The following is a 21,657-nucleotide window of genomic DNA, read 5'->3' as shown; positions in this document are numbered from 1 at the left end:
CAGACCATTCTGAAATTTGTATTAATTTTGCTACTGGCGTGAATTTTAGTCCCACATTTACTCACTTTTTACTTACTGATCTTATAGGTGGGAAACTGAAAAGACAAGAGTCTTTCAGAGGAGAAAATCGATGCTATTACAATGGATCCTCACGAACAGCACCTCAAAGTGGTTCTGGCATTGGAAGGAAGCTTGGCAGCACTGAACAATCAGATAAAGCACTTTTTATTTGCAAGCCAGTTGAAGCAGGTCTCTAAACAGACCAGTGCACAGATGTGTTCTGTTCCTTTAAAATCTCAGCTCTTACTTAAGAGAAAGGGATCAAATAGGAATGCAACCAATACAGAAATGCTGGTAACTCCATAAAAAATGATGGTTTTGCCAAAAAGTGTAAAATTCCTTGTTCATGACTAGATGTTGTGTTAAATGCTTTGAGTTCGTGGTTTGCTAATGGTCTTTTTTTTTTCCTCACAAAGAAATTATATGACCTGTCTGTCATGTCATATGCTGAGTGGCTGGCATCTCACTCTGGTGACCTGCAGCTGATGTTTACAAAACTCTGCTGGATTTCTTCTGCCATCTTAAATAAAAAAGTCACCAGTGCCTATGAGTACACGGAGGCTCCACAGAGCCCGAGCCAAGACACACATTCCAAGAAGCCCATGGAGCCTGTGCTGTGACACACTTACACTGTGAGTGGAGGCACAATCATGCACAAGAACCAGTTCCTTTGGGTAATTCACGTTTTCCGTATTTCTGGGAGAAACTCTGTCCTCCTCCTCCCTCCCCAGCTGATTCAATCCCTTGTGGAAAGGTAATACTGCAAAATCCATCCTTTGTTAGCCAGTGGGAGAGCAGCAGTAAACAATTTGAGGACAATAGCCACCAGACATATGGAAAACACTTCATTTTTACTGAGCTGCCACATGCAAATTCTTTGCTAACGAGAATTCCTGAACGTTGAAAAAAAACCTATAACCTGCTTTCTTGTTGTTGAAACACCATACTTTTTGTGGAATGGAAGATCGCTTTAGAAGCTCTTAAATGACCCGGAAACGATTTTTTTTTTTTCTTTCAAGGCGACAGTTTAGACTGGAAAAGTACTAGAAAATATAGGTTAGGGAACAGCTTGACACTGCCAGGTAGTAGGCCAATAATGACCTCATTCTTTCCACTTCTAGTGACCTTCATGGCTTTTTAAAAGTCTTTTGCATCATGGAGACTCTTGGTTGTTTGGCAGATCCCAGCTAAATCCCCATTTCCAGCTCTGAGAGGGCTGCGGTACCTCCTAACCTCTCGTTCCCCTCCCCTGGCACTTTGTGGGCACTTCTCTCCCAACAGCATGCCACCGATGAGCGATGGCAGCCAGCGGGGACGACAGCCCACAGCGCCAGCACGTCACCCGTCAACGTTTGCTGCCCGTGGAGCCAGGGGCGACAGTCTAGACGGACGACGATGGCAGGGGGCTGGGGCTGGACCCCCCAAACCGCGCTCACCCGCGAGGCTACGGCATGGTTTCCCGCAGGGTGTTCTTCCAGAGGATGGCCGGCTCAGCTTGGCTCCTCGCCCGCACTGGAAGCGGACGTGGTCCCGAGGGTGTGTGAAAGTCCGGGAGGTCAGGCGATGGTTTCAGAGGGGCCCCGCCTCGCCCCCTCAGAGGGCCCTTCCCTAGCGCCGGGGAACCCCCGCGACACCAGCCCCGGGCCGGCGTCCCCCATACGGGCCTTGGGCGGCCGGTCCCCAGCACCCGCCCCGTAAGGCGGCTGCCCCGCTCCCGCCCCGGGGAGCGGCGGGGGGGCAGCTACGGGCCGGCTGGGCGGCCGGCTGGGCGGCCCCCTGGGCGGGCGGGCGGCCCCCCACCGGACCCGCCTCCGCGCCCGGGGCCGGGCGCCGAGCGCCGAGCACCCTTCCGCCGCCCCTCCGCGCTGAGGCGAGGGGCTGCCCGCGGTGCCGGGGCCACACAAAGCGGCGCGCGGCGGCGCCTTTCCCGCCGCCCGTCAGGCGGCAGCCGCCACCTCCTCCGCCGGGCTCGGGGCTGGCCGGGCGGGCGGGCGGCGCGGGGCAGCCCCGCGGCGCCGAGGATGGAGCCGCCGCCGCCTCAGGAGCCGCCGCCGCGCCCTCGCTCCCACACGGTCACCACCACCAGCAGCTCCTTCACCGCCAACCTGTCGGCCAGCTCCAGCACCCTCGCCTACGACAGGGAGTTCCTGCGGACCCTGCCCGGGCTCCTCATGGTGACCGAGATCGTGAGTGTCCCCGGGGAGGCGGCGGCCATGGAGGAGCCGGGCCGGGGGGGTGCGCGGAGGGGCGGGGGAGCGTCGGCCCGGCCCAGGGCGCTCGGCTCAGGTTTTCGGGTCGCCGCCGTGGAGGGTTCCCGCTGCCGTTTGGAGGTCGGGCTGTTTCCTCTCGGGTCATCGTCGCCTGATGCGGCTTCGAGGGGTCCGTACCGGCAGGTGAAGCGGAGGGAAAGGGCTTGGAAACAAAGACGGGCGGGGGCGGGGGGGGCACGGCGCTCCCGCCTCGAAACTGTCGACAGATGCAAAAGTAATAGAGGGCACGTGCGGTCTCTTCAGCCTCCCGCAGCGCTTGCGGTATCATCACCTCCTGTAGCGGAAAAATGAGTTTTGGCACATCAGGAACGGATTTTTGGAGGCTTTTCTTTAACTACGTTGGTTGTACACGCTTCATACTTTATAGCGCACAGATAACCGTGATGTGAGAGTTAATTAGGCAACTTACCTTTGTTTTGTAGGTCAATAAAAAACGTTTCCTTAGGCTCTTAGTGGTTAGATACACCTGGGCAGAGCGGGATAGGAACTAACACCTTTTGGTTTTGGTAGTGATTTTATTTTTTGCAGGTACTTTATAAGCTGTAAACGAACATTGGCCAGGCGGTATGGGGTTTAGTCACTTGTCTTAGTGGTAGGCAGTGAACAACGCAACACTGGGATCCCTCTGCAGGCCTGCCTGCTCTCGGTGTCTTAAGCAATAAGTACTCAGCATCTCCGCTTAAAATAATGCATTTCTTTTTAAGTCTGCTCATTAATAGTTAAGGTACTTAAAGAGCTGGTTGCCCCAACAAATTTTTGAGTTTCCGGTGTGATGATTTTGCTTTGATGATGCTGGAAGGATTAACTTATCTGACCAGATTCATTTTCAAGGCTTGAAAACATTGTGCTTCACCAGAGCAGTGGAACGACTGTTGGTTTTGCTGACTTCAAAGTTAAAATAACCAAGCAAAGCTTCAGGCTGAAATGCAGTGTAGGACCCCTGGCAGGAACTGTGCCGTCAGAGAGAGGACGTGGATTGAGATGGCAGCTGCTGTGCAGGCAAGTAGTGGTGAGGGTGTGAAGTCAGAGCCTGCTACCAGCTGGTACCTTGTATGCTGGCATGGTTGGGAATTCTGGCCATCTTTAGTAGGTAGGTGATTGTAGGCTTGTTTCAGTTGTTAAATACAGGGGATGCTTCACTGTCGGAGTTGTGGTAGATCTGTGAATAAAGAAGACTCAGTTTTTGAAAGAAAAGCTGCTTTCCTTTCCATTCTTTTTCAGTTACTAATTACAACAGAACTGTGAACGTTTCCTGTACTTTATCTGAAGAGTGATCCCACTGTAGATTGTTAGAGAGGTGCCCAAGGCTTTTGCCAAGCCCTCCTGGAAGTTACATGGCCACAGGGCATGGACAGGCTCTTGCTTACTTTTTGTTGGAATTGTGCTTTCTAGTTTGTGTTGACAGGTGATGATATTTGTGTAGCTTACCTTTCTAAACAGAGTGACGATAGTTTTTAGGGGGACTTTGTTTCTTGTTGGCCATTCTTGACTCCTGGAATAATCATAAAATCTTCAGCCACCATTTTGAGATGCTTGAGTCTGCTAATATTGACATTTAGAGCCAGCTTTGGTTTAAGTTTCATAAGTACTTGAGAACACATTTACCAGCTTCAGAAAGAACCTCAATGCTACATGACTTTGTAGGCTAGTGTAGAGTTGTGTCTGCGCTACAGGCTTCCACTTATGTATTTTTATTGATCAACAGTGTGAAGATGTACAGTTCCTGGCCAACTCAAAGGCACCAACAGAAGTCTCTAATGTAGATGAACTTATACTGGTATGTGATGAGGTATTTGAGAGAATGGAGGGCAGTTTTACTATGAAGTTGAAAGCAATAAGGCAGGTCCTACAGAAGTAGAGTATTGTTAGAAAGTGGCTTTGAGGAAATATTTCTGGTTCTTAACCCCACTTATTTTAAAGCGGGTAGAGTAACAGTTCTTCTCTGAAATTCAAGGAGAAGAAAAACATTAGTGAATACCTCGATGTGGAATTAACTGAAATAAAACCAGTTATTAAAATCAAATAGGTGAGTTTATATGTATGTGTGTGTATATATATATATATGTTTGTCATTGGGTTTTGATCAAACCTTTTCCACCAGTTCTGTACGTTCTTTTTTTTCTGAGAAAATGTGCTTTAAGAGAGCATGACTTGCTTTACACAAGATCTCTATTTCAAAACTGGCTGTGCATATTCAGCAGTAATGGAGTTGTGTACCCTAAATCAGTCAGTTCCTGCCTGTTCTGATCATCTTATATACATAAAAGTTGTGGCTTGCCTGCACAGATTAGCTCTTCAGGATATTTCTGACCCTTAGTACTGACCCCCAGCACACAGCATGATCCATCTGCTAAGGATTTGCAAACCTGTAAATGGGACAAACTCTTATGTGTGTCTGTATTTCAGTCTCAGGAGTTTGTAGCCTGATTATTTTCAGTCTAAGCACCAAGCTCTGAAGTGCAGCAGCTGTGTTAAGAGCATACCTTTGCTTCTGCTGCTCCTGCTCTGGAGACACCTGCCAGATGGACAGGGAAGAGGACTGTTTTTAGTAATACCTGTTATCACTGCAGCTACTCATCTGCCAGACACAGCACTTATTAGGATACTATGTTAAAGCTAAGCTACCGGTGTTAAACAACAGTGCTAAATGTTCTGAGAATTTGCACTGTGGGGCTGCATAAATATTTGATTATTGCTGCTGTCAGTCAGCGATATGCATGCAGCAAGAGGAGTGCAGTTTGTGACTCCTGCCTCTGAAACTGGAGTTTTCTTCTCCGGATAGGCAAAGGGCAAATCTGTGTTATTCTTCAACGAAAAAGAATGGAAAAGCACAAAGTTACCACATAAATGAAATCTTTCAGTCCCTTAAATGAAGGATCTTGATCAGGTTTTGCTCTTGCCTCCCTAATTTGGGTGCTGTGAAGATGAATTAACTGCTGCGTGGACTTCCATGTGCGCTGGTAACCAGCCTACTTCTGCACTGAGGCTGTGGTTTAATGGCACAGTAAATTCAGCTTAACGGCTCCTACTAAGAGATTCTTTGCAGTGCTGCAAAACACTGGTCTGCTATTAACTCAGTCTGCTGTTGCCAATTTGTTCAAAATGAGTTAGCTTTATAAAGACAGGTTTTATGATGGATCAGGTATTATCTGTCTTTTACGTAACTGCTTTAAAGCCAGCATAAATCTGGGATGAAGTTGACTGTGCATATTCAGCAGTAATGGAATCATGTACCCAAACGTGGTTCAGATTAATTTTGTAATGCCGTTTGGCCTAGCACTGCACACATCTAGTATGAATGAACACAGAACTGCAGCCTGAAATGTAGGCTAAATTACCTGGTGCTGACAGATTTCCTTTGCCTTCTACATCTGCCTCCATGACCAGAGAGCGTGCAAGGTTTCCTGCCACTTACTGGGAAAGAACTGGGGTCCGTTTATTTCAGTGCAAAGAACAAAATAGAAAATGCCACTGGATTTCTGAGAGGCGCCTTTGGGAACTGGCATAAAACACAGGTTTGGCGTGTAGAAGCTCATCCAAATTACTTATATACAGAAGTAATGATGCTTGCTGAACAGGACAGGGTCTTCTGACTCAGGAAACAGATTCACTGGCCTTCGTTGGCCAGTGACTACTGACAATGAATTTATCTGCATCTCCTTAACTTCTCTGAATGACTTCTCTGTTCATGGAATATGGATACAAATCTTTGTAAGGCACACTGAGATCTGTTGGTGAAAAGTAGTATGTAAGACATAAGTGGTGTTACATAAAGTCTTTAATTCAGATGTCGTTCACCTGAGTTGACACTGCAGTAAAAATACATCCTACAGAAGATAATTGATACTTATTCCTATAATGGAACACATGCCCCTGCCCCCAGAGGACTTATAGTTTCAAAAGAAGGACTTATAGTTTCGAAAGAAGCAAGTATAGCGATTTCCACAGATGTCTCCTGAGTGTTTGTTTTCTGTACAGTGATGGCCCAGAAAGACTATATATTTGTCTTCCTGGGAATTTGATGGCCAGGATAAATGATGGCTAGTGATACCTTCTCAGCGCTTTAAATCAGCTTCTGAAGTCAAGCATTATGGATCACTTTGGTGAAGTGGAGAGTTTTGTGGTTGCTATGGATATAGTTATAAAAATATTTACTTTCTAGCATGATGACATTGATTCCTTCAGATTGTTGCTTCACACCAGTGTGTTCCTAGATACAGTCTCTCGTAAAACTTGCCCTACTGATTTTAAGGCTTGCAATGGCTATTTGTCCTTAACAAAAACAAGTACTACATAGTTTGGAAGGTTGTTATGCTGGTGCTGCAAGAGAGATCTTGTGATAGTGTAAATTTTAGTAAATTGTAATTACAGCTGCATTTCTTCATGCTATTCTATGCAGATTATTCTTTGAGTGAAATGCCCAGAATAAGATAAGGACTTGAAATAGAAGCCTGATAGGAGGTTACTTACATTATTGGCACCGCATAAAATTATGGTTTGAATTTACATTTCTGGACAATAAAAATCGTTTTGATCACTGTTTCATTATTCTTCAAATGTAAGACCTTCAAAGGGTAATTCAGAAAAGAAATCTTGTTGAATTTGTTTATTCTAGTAGAGTGGTGAGCCTCAGAATATTAAATAGATATAGAAAGTTATGTCAGAATTAAGATATTGAGGTTACCAAAACCAGAACAACTGAACATGTCCAAATGTTTGTTCAATAGGCTTTTCCCTCCTTTTTTTCCTAAGAGGTGCATCAAAATCTACTACAGATATTCAGGTTTTGAATTAAGTTAGCAATAAAATCATATAAATGTGAAGAAAAACAGAAGTAATACAGTGAGACCATGTACTGTGAAAAAGCTAAAAGACAAAAATTGTACTTAATATTTTTAAAGCTCCCCTTGCATTTAGCTTTTTCTTTTAGTCTTAGGCCCTCTCTGACTGCAGTTCAGAGTTTTGTGTATAGATCCCATGCTCCTCCTGCACACCCAGTTCTTGGAATAGCCCTCAGAAACACAGAGGGAATTTCATAAAGCCTCTTTCCTCACCTGAGTAGCATCAAGAGTTTCTCTTCTATCAGGAACAGTAGAGATTTTTTCTTTTTGTTTTCTTCTTGTAATGCAATATTTACTCGAGTCACAGTGTGTCTTCTTGCATGTAGTTGACAACACTGAGCCACCTTCTGATGTGTTGAACAAGTGATTTGCCTAGAGGAGATGTACATAAGCGTGGTCTTAAAATGATTCACTTTGAATTACTGAGTGAAAAAAAAAAGTATCCTGTACTAGTCAGTTACTTCATCCAGTAGCTTCACCTTCCTGTGCATGAATAAGAAAGCACACATATAAAATCTAAGCTCTCTCCTTTGGTCTAGATCAGACAAAACTCTTACTGAAGTCAGGTTTCCGTTCTCCCTTTTTAGGTGCTGTTGTTCCACTGCTAACCTTTAGTGTAACTGTCCTTAGTGTAGTGAATACACACATCTATATGATTTCCATCTTCCTCCATGATCATATAAATATTTAAAGTTCTGTTTCCTTAAAAGTCTTTGGTTTCCTGAACAAGATCAGGGTGTGTCGTGGTTTAACCCCAGCCAGCAACTAAGCACCACGCAGCCACTTGCTCACTTCCCCCTCCACCCAGTGGGATAGGGGAGAGAATTGGGAAAGAAAAAAAAAGTAAAACTCATGGGTTGAGATAAGAACAGTTTAATAGGACAGAAAGGAAGAGAATAATAATAATAACAATAATAAAATTACAATAATAATAAAAGAATTGGAATATACAAAACAAGTGATACGCAATGCATTGCTCACCACTTGCCAAACAATGCCCAGTTAGTTCCTGAGCAGCGATCCCCCCCCAGGCCAGCTCTCCCCAGTTTATATACTGGGCATGATGTCACATGGTATGGAATATTCCTTTGGCCACTTTGGGTCAGCTGCCCTGGCTGCGTCCCGTCCCAACTTCTTGTGCCCCTCCAGCCTTCTTGCTGGCTGGGCATGAGAAGCTGAAAAATCCTTGGCTTAGTGTAAACACTACTTAGCAACAACTGAAAACATCAGTGTGTTATCAACATTATTCTCATACTAAATCCAAAACATAACACTACACCAGCTACTAGAAAGAAAAATTAACTCTATCCCAGCCAAAACCAGGACATGGTGTTTCCTTGGGAAGAGAGAACTGTTTGGGGGACACACAAGAAAACAGAAGCTTTGGGAAGTGTTGTCTGGAACATGCTCCAAGTGCAGATAGAAACAGCATTAGGACTGACATGCTTAGAAGGTGAAAATGCCTCTCAGATAGAATGCAGATATTTTACAAAAGGTCAAAAATGCAAAATATTCTCAATACCTCAAGGTTAAGGTGGAATATGTAACAAATGTCATTATCCCTTCAAGAGAAGAATGCTTTAAAGACATGCTTAAATACCAGCTTTGTTCTTTTATATATATATATATATGTAAATTATATATATATATAAAATGTGAGTATGTATTTATTTTTTAACTTAGTTTTTCTTTTGAATAAAGTGCATATTGGAACAGCGTGATATTTCTGCACTTGCCCCTGTTCCAATTCCACAAAAGCAGTAGAAAGTGAGTCCTTGCAGAGAGGACCAAGCCCTCTTTTCTGGGGTCAAATCACAAATAGATTTTAGCATCCATCAAACCTTTGGCAAGGTGCTTCTGTTCATGTGGCCTGTGCCAGTTCCCGTGGAAGCTGCTGGCACCAATTCACCTGTCTCTGAAAGGAGCGGCTCAGGTATAAGACTGGTAGAACTCCACTGAAGGAGGGACTGAGTAAGGAAAGAAGTCACTGCTTTCAGTGGGAGCTGGATCTGGTCCAAGGAAGGCTTGGTGTTAAGCTTAAGTTAGTGAACTGAAAGAGGCTGGGGTCTTGGTTCCACATTCATTAATACTGGATTCAGGCTTTACCAGATGACTTCGCTACACAGACTTGGGTCAGTCCTGGGTGTGACTGCATTTTTGCCAAGTTTGAGCACAATACCGAGTGCTTATCCTGTTTGTTTTTGCAAGGTGTGGGTGTGCAGATGACGCTGATGCAACCACAAGTTTGCCGAGACAAAAATCTTGAAAGCAAAACAAAAACAGTTTCAACAAATTGGTATCATTAGAGGGATGCTGTCCTAGCATTTTGTTCTAGGCAGCCACAATGTTTCTGGTGCAATGAGAGATGCACTAAAATCAGATTTAGAACTGGGGCAGCCTAAGCAAGCATGGTAATAATCAGCAAGATGATGTCAGTCTTTGTACATATCATAATCTAGCTACAAAGAACAAATATATTGAAAAATCCTAGGTAGGACTGGTAAGAGGCCATGTGGGGAAAGCAGCCTCTCTGATCATACTCTAGTAATTGCTGTTTGTGTTTAGCTGATGGTCTGATGTGCACAACTTGAAAGGAAACCTGTCAAGAACCTCTGCTTCATACCTGAAAACCAGACTGGTTTGTGTCATCAGCTTCAAATGTGACTGCTGTGTCCAGGCCTGGATTTAAAATATTAAAGGAGACACTGTTTCACACAGAATCCATTTATGTAGCTTGAAAGCTGTACAGCCACTAAGAGGGTCCCCCCCTCTTTTTTTTCCTTTGTATGTGTGCATAGTGATTACATGAAAGAGTCCCTTTAATACGTATTTTAGCAGCATTTGCTCCCTTCATTCAACAGTAGTGCTATTTCCAAGGCTGTGGCTCCTGCAGCTGGTAATAGCTGAATGTGGCAGTGCAGTTTTGAGAGAACTCTGAGGAACCATAGGAAAAACTTAAAAGGAGACATGGAGAGTGTTGCAGGCAGGAATTTAAGCATTTGGGGCAGGGGAACAGGCGAAAAACCCCTCCAACAAAAGGGAAACTTCCGCAATGTGCCTTTACAATGACACTTCAACTGATAAAATCAGCCTTGGTTCTCCTGCTGGAGACAGCCACTGTAGGGCAGACGCTGGCAAGGATCATGTGCGGGGAGGGTGAATCCGTGGCTGGATGCCTGTTACTACTGCTGTAGATTTGAAAGCATAAACAAATGCACAATCGTCCTCTGCAGGCTCAGAGCACAACTGTGATACATGCTAGGGAGGGTGGTGCTTTTATTCAGTCCTTAGAGGGGAAAAAAAACATGGAAAAATGACAGCATCTGCATTGATTTGGTTTTAGTTTAACTCAGAAACCATGATCTACCTTGTTACCAGTAACATCATATGCTGTTTCAAAGAGCTAGCGTGTGTATAGGCATATAAAAAACAATTTAAAAAATATTATTACAGCTGAAGGCCTTGGAAATTAAGAAGCGCCAGAATTGATGTTTACCCTGGCACTGTTGGTTTGGTATTGGATTGTGTGCAGACCATGGTATCCAGTCAAAACCTGTGTGATCATGTTACTTTTATCAAGAAACTTCTGTCACGGTCATTGCACAGGAGATTTTTTCTGGGAGTGACTGGGATATTGTGCATACAGCATTGGAGGAAGGCATGTCGTGAGTAAGGAAGGGGATTATTCAAAGAGAAAGGATGGTCTCCTGGCTAATTGCTTCCTTGGAAAATTTGATTTTTGTCTTCTGCTTGCACCACAGTGTTCCTGTGGGATGCTAGATAAGGCAAGTAAGCCTTACATTTCAGTGTGCTTGCTTTTCTCCTTGTTTTCTGAATCCCTAGCTTTGGGTCTGAGATGCAAAATAAATGATTATTCGCACTTGTAGCTGAAGTCAATAGGAGCTATGTTCTGAAAAGGCAAAATGCAGTGCCGTATTAAGTGTTGTGGGGAAAAAAGAGTTTTCCAGTGAAATTTGGCAAGAAGTACTTTTGACCTTCATTTCAGTGCACTGTCTGTAAAATTGGGATACTATACTTCTTTATCTCACAGAGATGTGTTTAATAGTTTACTAATGACCTGTGAGATAATTCAGATAACAAAAGTACTATTAAAGAGCCCAAGCAGATACAAAGCTCTGATTTGCATGCAGGGAGCAAGTCTGCAGGCCATACAAGTAAACAAGGAGAAGGCAAAATAGTGGAAGGCATTAGTTCTGAATAAGGCTCTCCCTTCTGTTGCTGCGTGCAGGTAGTGTTGTAGAGAAGGGGAAAGTATGTGGTCATGTAATTACAGACTATACCATAATGTATACTTAACTAATGACAGAATTAAGATGTGTGAAGAACTTCTTTCCGGCACTGTTGCATACTTAATTGAAACTATTTCAGCATATGTTTGTGCCTGTCTCTCTCTTGTCCACTCTTCTGCCTCTTTGTCCCAAGTCCTAATTCTCCAACTCTTCCAGTTGTGAGTTTTTTTTTGGTTTGGGGTTTTGTTTTTTTTTTTTGTCCCTTCATTCCTTCAAGCCTTCTTGCCCAGCAGCTCAGGGCAACTTGCTGAAGGCCTGCTTTGCACGATCTTCATCCAGTCTGCTCTTCTTCAGACTTGACATAGGCAATTAACATAGAAGATGCAGCTCCTACCGTAAGAATTTGGCAAAATGGGGCGTTACGAGAGGAGGTGTGAGGCAACTGAAAGAATAGGCTCTGCTCAATACGAGACATCTATCTTTAATGGTTTCATAAAGCTGTAGGTGGACAGAACTATGAAAAACACTGTTGTATTTTAGAACAGTATTAGAAGCACTGATAGTGATACAGTGATTTAGGAGGTTATTGGTGAATATTGTGACATATTTGGTTCTTGCATTGCGGAAGGTTCTTTCTTTTAAATAAACAAATGCTTTTGGCTGAGCCATAGGCATAGAGCAGGTTGGACAGACTTGGGTTTTGTCAGACCTACCACAGTCTTGTGATGACCTCAATGAAAGATTTTTAGAAAAAGGCTGAAAAGTTCTTCAATATAAGAAATTTGGGATGCATGGAAAAGCAGGATCTCTATTGGGATCTCTGATATTTTGAAGCCTTGCTGTGTGCATAAGCCATGTTCATTGGACTGTGCAATACAGTTACAACAGTTATTTACTATTGTGGATTGCCATTTGACCTCCAAGATGAAAATATTTCTCCTTCCCTGTGGTGTTACTAAGATATAGCACAGTACAAATGAATACATTATTAGTGTTCTTTTTTCTTCTTCTAATGCACAGGAATTTGGCTAATGACAGAGTCTGGATGCCAAATGAAATTTGTAATGGACGGAAAGACAGTTGCCATTGGGAAACTACTATATTTACTTTTGGAAAATCACAATCCTTATTTTACTCTTTTGAGTAGATTCTTGCATTAATGGGACTTAACTTTAAAAGGCAGTGTGCAAGAGGAAAGTAATGACCTACTTAGAGATGGCTTCTCTTGTGGTTTGTTTTCTGTTTGAATTATGACCTCCATGTGAAGATGTATAAAACCAGTTTTGAACATATGACACAGGCCTATAGAACTATAATTGAATGGTGAGACTCACCAAGAGTGGAATAATGATAAACAACTTTTTATGTTACTATTTACATCCTCATTGTTCCATTTGGTATATTTAAAGAATTTTCCCTGTTTATTTTCTCAGCAAAAAAGGTAGGAATCTTAGCCAGGAGATTAAGGTTTCCAAACATTTTGTTCAAACTTGGGATTTCTTTCTAGACTTTGGCAATCATGAAACGTGACCAGACACTTGTACAAAGAACTTGACATTCTCTTTATGCAGTAACAGAGAACTATCTAGCAAATGTTTGCCTGAAGTAAGCAAGTCAAGATAATGTGCTAAAGGTGAGATGGGGTCTCTTAGAAAGTGTTTTACCAGGTCAAGTTAAAATTAAACTGAGTACACAGCAATAAATGAGTGGAATTCTCTAAGCTTGGTTACATCTAATTTTCACTTTCTTATTAAGCTGAACAGTGGAATGCTAGCCTCAGAAAAAAAAAAAAAAAAAAAAACCCCAAACCAACCCAGACCAAACTATGTCTGAAATAATTTTCACATTAAAAACTGAGCTTTATTTCAAAATGCCTCTTCAATTTATGCCTCTCGGTTTAAAAAAGGTGGTGAAGTGCATTTTAAAAGAACACTTAGTTTTGACTTGTGTTGGTTGCTGTTTCTGTAAGATTACATAAACAATGTACACAAACAAGATGACCCTGAGAAGAGGTGCAAATAAAGTCCAGATGAGTTGATGGGAACGAAATCAGACTAAGATCTAATGTACACGAACAATATTGTTATGAAGAAAAGGTTATAATGAATCAGTTCTTGATGCTATTAAAACCTGTTGCAAATTTCCCATTGACTTCAGTCATCCCAACATATCCGCACATGAAATGAAAAGAACATGAAAGCCTACCTACTGCGAAGGCTGTACACGCTAATTGGCGCTTATATTGTTTGTCGGGCTCTTAAAGATCAGCAGCTCCTTTCCGATAGCCATTTCCTATCCACTTGTTAGCATTTGGTGAAGGGGTGGCTCTGTTGTTCCTTCCGTTCAGTGCTGGAGAGAAGTGTATGCCCAGAAAATTTCCCCACTTGTTTCTTTTGCCAACTCCATGGATTAGTCTAACAAAAGAGATCACCTCCCTTAAGACCTTTCCTGTCCAATACCTCTGTGCGGAATACTTGCTGTCAAATTAGGTTGAGATTAGGAGGAACCTAATTAACACTTTTTACCTTTTTTGTGTTGACCTACTGTGCTAAAATTGACTTTGTAAAAATGAAAGGCACAGTTAACCCACTTGTTACTCAGATTCCCCCTCAAATTCCTACAAAGCATTGTGATGCTACCAGTTTGTTTACCTTGTTTCGTATGTGCAGTTTCTTTAGCTTGAAGAGTAGCTGATAGTTGGTAAAAGGGGAAGCTGTGCAGATCCATTCCTTGGACATGCCCTTTTATAACCCAAATGTCTAATTTACATATTTCTTTAAAGCTCCCTGTAGTAATGTATCCCACAGTACAAGGAGATGCCTTATTTTGTGATGAAGCATTGGTCATTTTCTTACATCCACATCACCATAACCTCATGGTACTATTAAATCCTAGGTGTCAAAGCAGCTCAACATCACAAATGTCAATCTAAACATGTTTCTTCAGTCCAACAATTGAGTGTGTCCCATAGTTTTCCTGGCTTATCACTGGATTATCAAACAACATATGCCTTCTGTATCAAAGGCAAATAGCTATGCATGCTGTGTTCTTCCTTTTCCCTTTGTGTGAACTAGCAAAGCTCGCAGCTAGTGATGTCTTTCAGTGCCCTAATTCCTTTCTGTTTTCTTGGTTTTATTTGCTAAGACCTGTAATATTGTTGGCAATAGGAGGTTACATTACATGCCTCTGTGTCTGTGCACAGTTCATGATAATGGGCCAAGTTTTCAATGTGTGTGGATTTGAGAATTTTGGTATAGCAATTGTTGGTAGCTAGAAGAAAGGGGTACCTGTAAAATACTACTTTTGTAGTCAGGGTTTTTTTTTTTTAGTTCTCTAAAAAATTTTCCCTCTTTAATTTGAATTTTCCCTCTGATTTGAAACTAGTAATATCATGCTTCGGGGGGCAAATGTACTAAATATCTCTGCAAACAGACTTTTTTAAACAAAAATCCACCATATCGCTATACAGGCTTATGGTTTTCCCTTCCCCCCTCAGTGGGAAAACAGGAACTTCTGAGCGGGAGGTAAACAGCTGAAATACTCAACAAAGAGTATTTGAACAAAGACTGGTAACACCTCTTTATTGTATCGACACTATTGTCATTCTAGGGAAGAAAATGTTGGGCAGAAGAAAGCTGTGATCCAAATCTGAGGAAAGAGAAAGGGGAAAAGGTGTGGAGGCTAGTTAAGTAAATATAATTTAGTCGGTTGTGTATATTGGAGATGGTATAATATAAACAGAACTACAGGGAAAGGCTGAGGTTTTTCAGAAGAACCACTTGGGTGGGAAGGAAGCCTGCTGCCAGCACAGAGCATACCCTCAGCTTGTAACCTCTCAGCTCCTTGGCTTATGTTACCTTACCTAGAGCTCTCCTCCTTACAACTTTGGCGTGTGTGCTGCATCACTTGCTGCTAATAAATTGCAGGTCAGATGCAGATAGCTTTTGACAAAGTTGGTTGCTGCATTTTTGGATATTGGTACTGCTAGCTGCCTTTCAGGTCAGGTCATGGCTGCCTCCGCTAAACCAGCAGCTGACCCGGGTCACAGTTCCTATTGCCTTAAACCATGATGAACTGTGACCTGAGCACTGCAGAGGTGGTTGACTGGTAGGCTGTTGCAAATTTGTGCTGAAGGCTGGCAAGGTGACTGCCCTCTAGTTACCTGCCTCACTCATCTGCCAGTGGTTGATGGTGTAGTAGCCTTGTCCTCTCTTCTCACAATTTAGTCTATGCCCATGCGCAGGACCATGCCCTGAGACAGAGCCGGTGTCCTGATGTGCTGACTCAGCTTCTGTAATGCAGGGGATGGGGGGAGGTTGAATGGGATGGAGAGCAATCAGTGCTTACGTTTTAGACCAATATTTTGATCTCATGCTGAGGAGATTTGCCTGAATTTTAGGACAAAATTCTAGCCTGTGCTAGGATTGTGGGTACATTTTGCTAGATATGTTTGATTGTACCAGTTTTCAGTCTAACAATATGCTCGTCTGCCAGAGGAAAGTACTATGCCTGCAGAGCAGCTAGAAGGAGAATGTATGGGGAGTACCTTTCTGTTATGAGGTATAACCGCTCTAAACATTTATCTTTCAGGCATGGAAGATCCACTAATCCATAGTAATCCCTGTAGTTTGCAGCAGTTCTGGCATCTGTGAACTCTATTGGAAAATCAGGTTTAGAGAGAGAAATGGAGTTGAGTATGCTTGAAAACCCCAAATCTATTAGCTGTATTGTGGGGACAGTGAAGCATAAGTGCATGCAGTGAGAGCAGCAGCTAAGAAGGACTTGTTCCTGCTTGTTTCTTGACTTTTCTGTGTTTATGTATTATAGGAGGCAAATATAGAAGTTCTGGTTTCAGGCTGGTAGCTCTTAAATGCAGACAGCTGGAAAGGTCTCCATGCCTTGCTGTTCATTGCAGTTCACAGTTTAGCGTACGGTGATACACCAAACCAGTGATTTGTCTACCTCGGATACACTGGGCAGTGGAGTGCAGTAATTCAGGAGCAGCTTTGTATGCAGTCACCCTTGCAGGGCAGCAACCTCTGGCAGAAAAGCAGAGCAGACATCTGAGGGACGTTAAATAATTTCCACTCACTTATTTAAATCTGAATAAGCCAATGTCTTCAGGCCCTGAAAGTTGTTTTTTTTTCTTTCTCCTTGATTGGAGGCTTTTTTTCCCTTGCACTAGAAAGCTGTCATTTGTAGCCAGTTGTTCTGTTCTTTGTTTACACGAGGCCCATTGAAGCAGTTGGAGAACATTATACCCTGCCTCACACACTGGCATATATAATTAATTTATGACTTTGGTAGTTTGAATTTCAAGTGTCAGGTATCCCACGGAGCTTTTTCCTTTGTTCTTTTATGCTGCGTGTACCACTTGATTATCTATTATGGAGAGCAGACAGGCTGTGAGAAGTCCTTCAGGCTTGTGGACTTTTTTTTCTTCAGAACCTTAAAAATAAAGTTGTGGAGCATGGTAACAAGGACTTCTCTGAAAGCATGACTGATCTGCAGTGTCTTTTTACATGTTTGTCCAATTAGTTTTTCTCCTTTGGCATTAGTATTTTCACTTGCATGTAATTCTTCATCTTAAAGTTGCTTTTGTACCCTAAACTGCTCTGCAAACTTTAATTGTGGAACAGTGGTAAAAACTCATAAATAGATCTCTGTTGAAAACTTAATTCTGGATTTGGCCTGTTCTTGATTCTTTCAAAGTAAACTCTTTCAACTACTACCATGAAAAGAAAAAAGAGAATGAAAACAAGAAGGGAAAAAAAAGCATAGCTTGTTGTCAGGAGCAATGTTAGTATTTGTGATTAATTCTCGTTCAGTTGTGTCTTGTCAACAATTTTAAATATGACTCTTAGTGCAAAGTTATGTTTGATATATCAGTGACAGATGGGTATTTCAAAAATGGACATGCCCGGAAACTGACTTTAGACAAATTCAGATGAGAAGCGGGGCTGAGGTTTTTCAACAATGAGAGTAGTAGGCATATGGCAGCTTATTTAGACACAAGATGAATCTTATCATTGCAGTGTCTATGCCAAGACATCATCTCTTTCCAAAAAGCATATTGTAGGTTGAAATCTTTATACCATTGCCCACATGGCCAAAATGGTCCTTTTTGACTGTGAAGTCTGTGAACACAAATGCCTCCAGCAAAGCATATGCAAATCTTAAATATTTATAAGCATGCTGTTTTTCTATGTTGTTAATGCAAAATGTATTCAGGAAGGAAAGCAATTTTGCCAGAGAAGGAAAAAGATTTTTCAATGAGGTATTTCTACAACATGTGGATCAATCTTTGTAAAATCCTTAATCTCTACCTAAAAACATGGGTAATGGTTCCTGGGGTTGGACTTTTATATTTGGGATTCAATATAGAAATAGTCAAGAGGTACAATAAGCTTCTAAATAGTCAGACAACAACAGATCTGGATGCAGGTTTATTTTCTCATGTCTTCTGTTTGTCAGGCAAGGGAAACTGTTTCAACTTTTGATGGCTAGAGGATTTTGCCTCACAGTGAGAAAAAATTCTGTATTGTACAACACCAATTTCTGTGGTGTTCAGCTGGAAATTAAAAGATACTTTCATTCTAAAAAAAAAAAAAAAATTTAAAAAATCTTCTTTTTGAATGAGCAGTTAACATCCTCCTCCTGTTTAAATGGATGTAGAATGCAGCAGTAGGCTTTCTTAGCAGGTACTCTCTTTGATTTTTCCATTGCATCATATCTGCCTTTATGTCTGTGTATCTTAACTATAGGGCAAAATAAAAGTTATTCCCAAAGAAGTAATAAACTTTCTATTTTAATGTAACAGCTAAGATTTGTGAAACAATGCTGTGCGTCCGCTAATTATAGGCATTTCTATTTACATGGCCTAACAGGAAGATGGAGATGTAAAAATAGCAACAAAAAGTCAGTGACATTATTAATAAAGCAGCTGTATACAGCATTGTTCTCCTGAAGAATGTAGACACCATTTAAACAAAGTAGACTACATAAATAATCAGTCATAATTCATAAGTAACCATTGTTAGGAATTATCTTTTTAAAATAGTTCACCTTATTAACGTACAAACGATGGCAGAATGACTTTCTTTGTGGGTATGTGTATTTTACATGGACGCATGCACCAAATATTAAAAGTAACTTACACAAATCATTGCCATTTATTGAGAAGCTGGTATTTTTCTAATGTCAGGAACTGTATTCCTTCAGGGAAGATGTGAGAAAGGAAGATAGAGTGCTATAAAACTTCTTCCAAAAGAAAAGTTTGTATGTAAATAGAAGAGGCAAGATTAAGGTAGAAGAACACTTTTCACTTATGTAAGTTAATTAGAACAAAAGAGAAAACATTTCCTACCATGATGTTCCATTAAGAAACAATGGTAGTTGTAGTAATGAAAATAATAATAAATAGCCACATTGGGGAAGACACATACAGACAGACACATATGACCCTGTATCTTTTGAACTCAGAATCTACTTCTGAGCTTTTCCAGTTTAAATAATAAAAGAAAAAGTAAAAAGGGATTACTGACAATTAGAGATTACTGAAGCTGATAGTCTTTTTTTCTAATTTTTCTGTGCAAGGGAAATAATTTTCTCACAGTGCACTTCCCAAAAGTACCAAAACAAACATGTATTCAGTGTACACAGCAGGTTAAACTTGCAAACTCACAGTTTGTATGCGTGCTTTATAAAGGAGAACTCATATTCAGAGCACAAGGACTATACCATGGTCTTTACCTCCACAAACACATCTCTGCTACTTGACTTGAAAGCCTGCAGCTCTTCTCAGAAAAACTCTCATATGTGAGTGAACCAGTCGCTACATTTGTGCGAAGAAAAGGTAGTAATATGTTAAGCTTGTCATCTGCCCCACCCAAGAAGTGCCCCCCCAAACCCTAAACTGGGAAGGGGCAGACCCAATCCCATAGTTAGGCTGCAGCTGCACTCCTGAAACTCTGTCTTGAGAAGAGATACAAAATACATCGTCAACTGAAAGTCTCGTTAAATGTGAGGAGATTGCTTCCTTTGTCCAAATCTTGGCTTCAAGCCTCAAAACAAGAATTCAAAAAGCCCGCCAGTATGGTTTTCCTTTTTTTTTTTTTTTTTTTTTAGTTAAATTGCCACAAAGAAGCACTACAAGCCATTTTAAGTCCTTCCACCAACTAATTGATATTCCCTACTAATATGAGCTCTCAAATCTGCACATAATTTTGTAGTATGAAGATCTTTTAAAATTGAAATCAATGAAATCGTATGGGATTGTATGAATTTGATTCTAGGACTCATCACAAATCAAACTGCATCTCATGTGGGTCATATAGGATGTATTTTTCTTCGCTATTACCTGGACAGGGACAGGGCTGTTTAGAGGACAAACTTGTGAATGTTACTTCTTGATGAAATCAGCTACAACTTTTACTCAGAGCTCCAAAATGCATTAATATTTGAATGTTAAATCCAAACCATTTAACCTTGTAGTTTCACTTATCTTTATGATTTATAACCAGGCTTTTGAAAAGAAAAAATGATCGCAGTATGGAATTTATTTGCTAGTTTGAAGGTGTTTGTACCGAATCTTCAAGTTTTTCCCCTCAAAAAAAACACCTCTAGAGGCTGCACAAAAGCAACCACTAGGAAACAAAGAAATATGTGTCCTGTGCCATGTGTGTCTCTGTGTGGCTATTTTGCTTTTTAATTGTCTGCTTTACAATTCATGCTTGAAAGCAGCATTAAGTGAAAACTTCCTCAGAAAGTAACTGAAAAGGCAGATTATTTTGTGTTTGGATCTAATATACTATTACTTTACATTTTCCTTTCTCTGCTGCTGAGGAGCAAAGCATGGCAGGAATTCCACTGAGTAATTCCCAGCTCCGTGATACCACAGTGTTTGCTGTTACAGTATCACTTCTCCCAACTCTGTCTGGAAGCTGTGGAGGTAGTGAATTTGAAATCAACAGCATTACGACACAGTAGCAAGGTGTTTCTTTTTAGGAAATGCTAGGTGGTGGGAGTAATCCCTGCCTCAGCTGGGCCTTGCTCAAGTGGAAGGAAAAGGGAGCAGCAGTGTTCCTTTTATTCACATCTCTCATGATTGCCAGATAAGAGGCCAGGCGGTCTCCTTGCGCTGGGGTCACGTTTGGAGGTTAAGCACTGTGGAGGTCATTGCCTTCCAACTGTTTCACCGGGTCCCCTTCCGGGGAGGTAAGTGCTTTTTAGGACAGGCTGTTTGTCTTTGGTGGTGTTTTGCACTACCCCTCTTTATTTTTACATTAAACTGTGGCCCCGATGGAGACGCTGATAGCAGTAACCAGTGCGTTCCCAGTCAGCTGCAGCAGCTCTGAGGCTGGTTGCAGGTCTTTCTCCTGACTGACCTGGGACGCACCCAGCGCGCTGTATTCTGCATAAAGGTACTTTCGTCAGATAATAGAACATCATGGGCAAAGATGAGGCTGTGTCTTCTGCTGTGGCTATGTAGATAAAATGATGGCTAGCACTGTGTTAGCAAGGGTATATAAGTTAATATATGCATAGTGCACAGTAACCTATATAAATGTCTCTGTGTGTGTAGATCCTCAGGCAAAACACAAGTGTTAAGTCAGAATTTACAGGCACCAGTAAACAGTAGCATGCTCCTGAATGCAGCCCTCAAAAACCTTAAAGCATTTGATGTGGAAAGTGCCCTGGGACAAGGACCAATCTTTATGCTTTGTACACATTTTAATGACCTGTTAATGATCAACCACTGCTCTGCTGAGAAGATAGATTTTATGATGATATAATTCAAGCCAGTTTCTTCACCATTGATTGAGATAATTCCTCGTAATTCTACTCTAGAAACAAATGGTATATTGACGTGGCATGTAGTCATCCCATCCTATTCTATTAACACTTTTGCAGCTTCCAGTACTCAGTTGCCAGGGTCTCTTGCAGGAAAGTAAGGCAAATTAAAACCAGAAGTTGGTAATGGTGCTTGTAATGGATCTGGTCAGTGGTCTGTTTAGTCCACTATTCGGTCTCTGATAATGACTGATACTGAAAACTTACAGAGGAGTGTAAGAAGGAGCACATATGACAAGATCTTTCTCTGCTATAGTTTTCTAGCTTCTAGCAAACTGCACATTTAGGAATTTCTAGAGCTGAAGGTTGCATCTTGACTATCGTGTATGTAGGTATTATATACAGACAGGGCTGACCAGTCTTCCAGGAGTGTGTATGATGTTT

General features: G+C 41.7%; 1 protein-coding gene across 1 annotated transcript in view; it reads left to right on the top strand.

Moving 5' to 3' along the window:
* Window positions 1-1,877: 1,877 nt before the first annotated feature.
* Window positions 1,878-21,657, top strand: part of CMTM8 (CKLF like MARVEL transmembrane domain containing 8) — a 36,641-nt gene continuing 16,861 nt past the window's right edge. The window contains exon 1 of the mRNA XM_069770704.1: window positions 1,878-2,246. Within this exon, the coding sequence (XP_069626805.1) occupies window positions 2,082-2,246 (165 nt within the window). The 5' untranslated portion in view covers window positions 1,878-2,081. The remainder of the gene's footprint in view (window positions 2,247-21,657) is intronic.

This window comes from Haliaeetus albicilla, chromosome 2 (assembly GCF_947461875.1).
Source record: "Haliaeetus albicilla chromosome 2, bHalAlb1.1, whole genome shotgun sequence".
Classification (NCBI taxonomy): domain Eukaryota; kingdom Metazoa; phylum Chordata; class Aves; order Accipitriformes; family Accipitridae; genus Haliaeetus; species Haliaeetus albicilla.
This window is presented reverse-complemented; position numbering and strand designations above follow the sequence as displayed.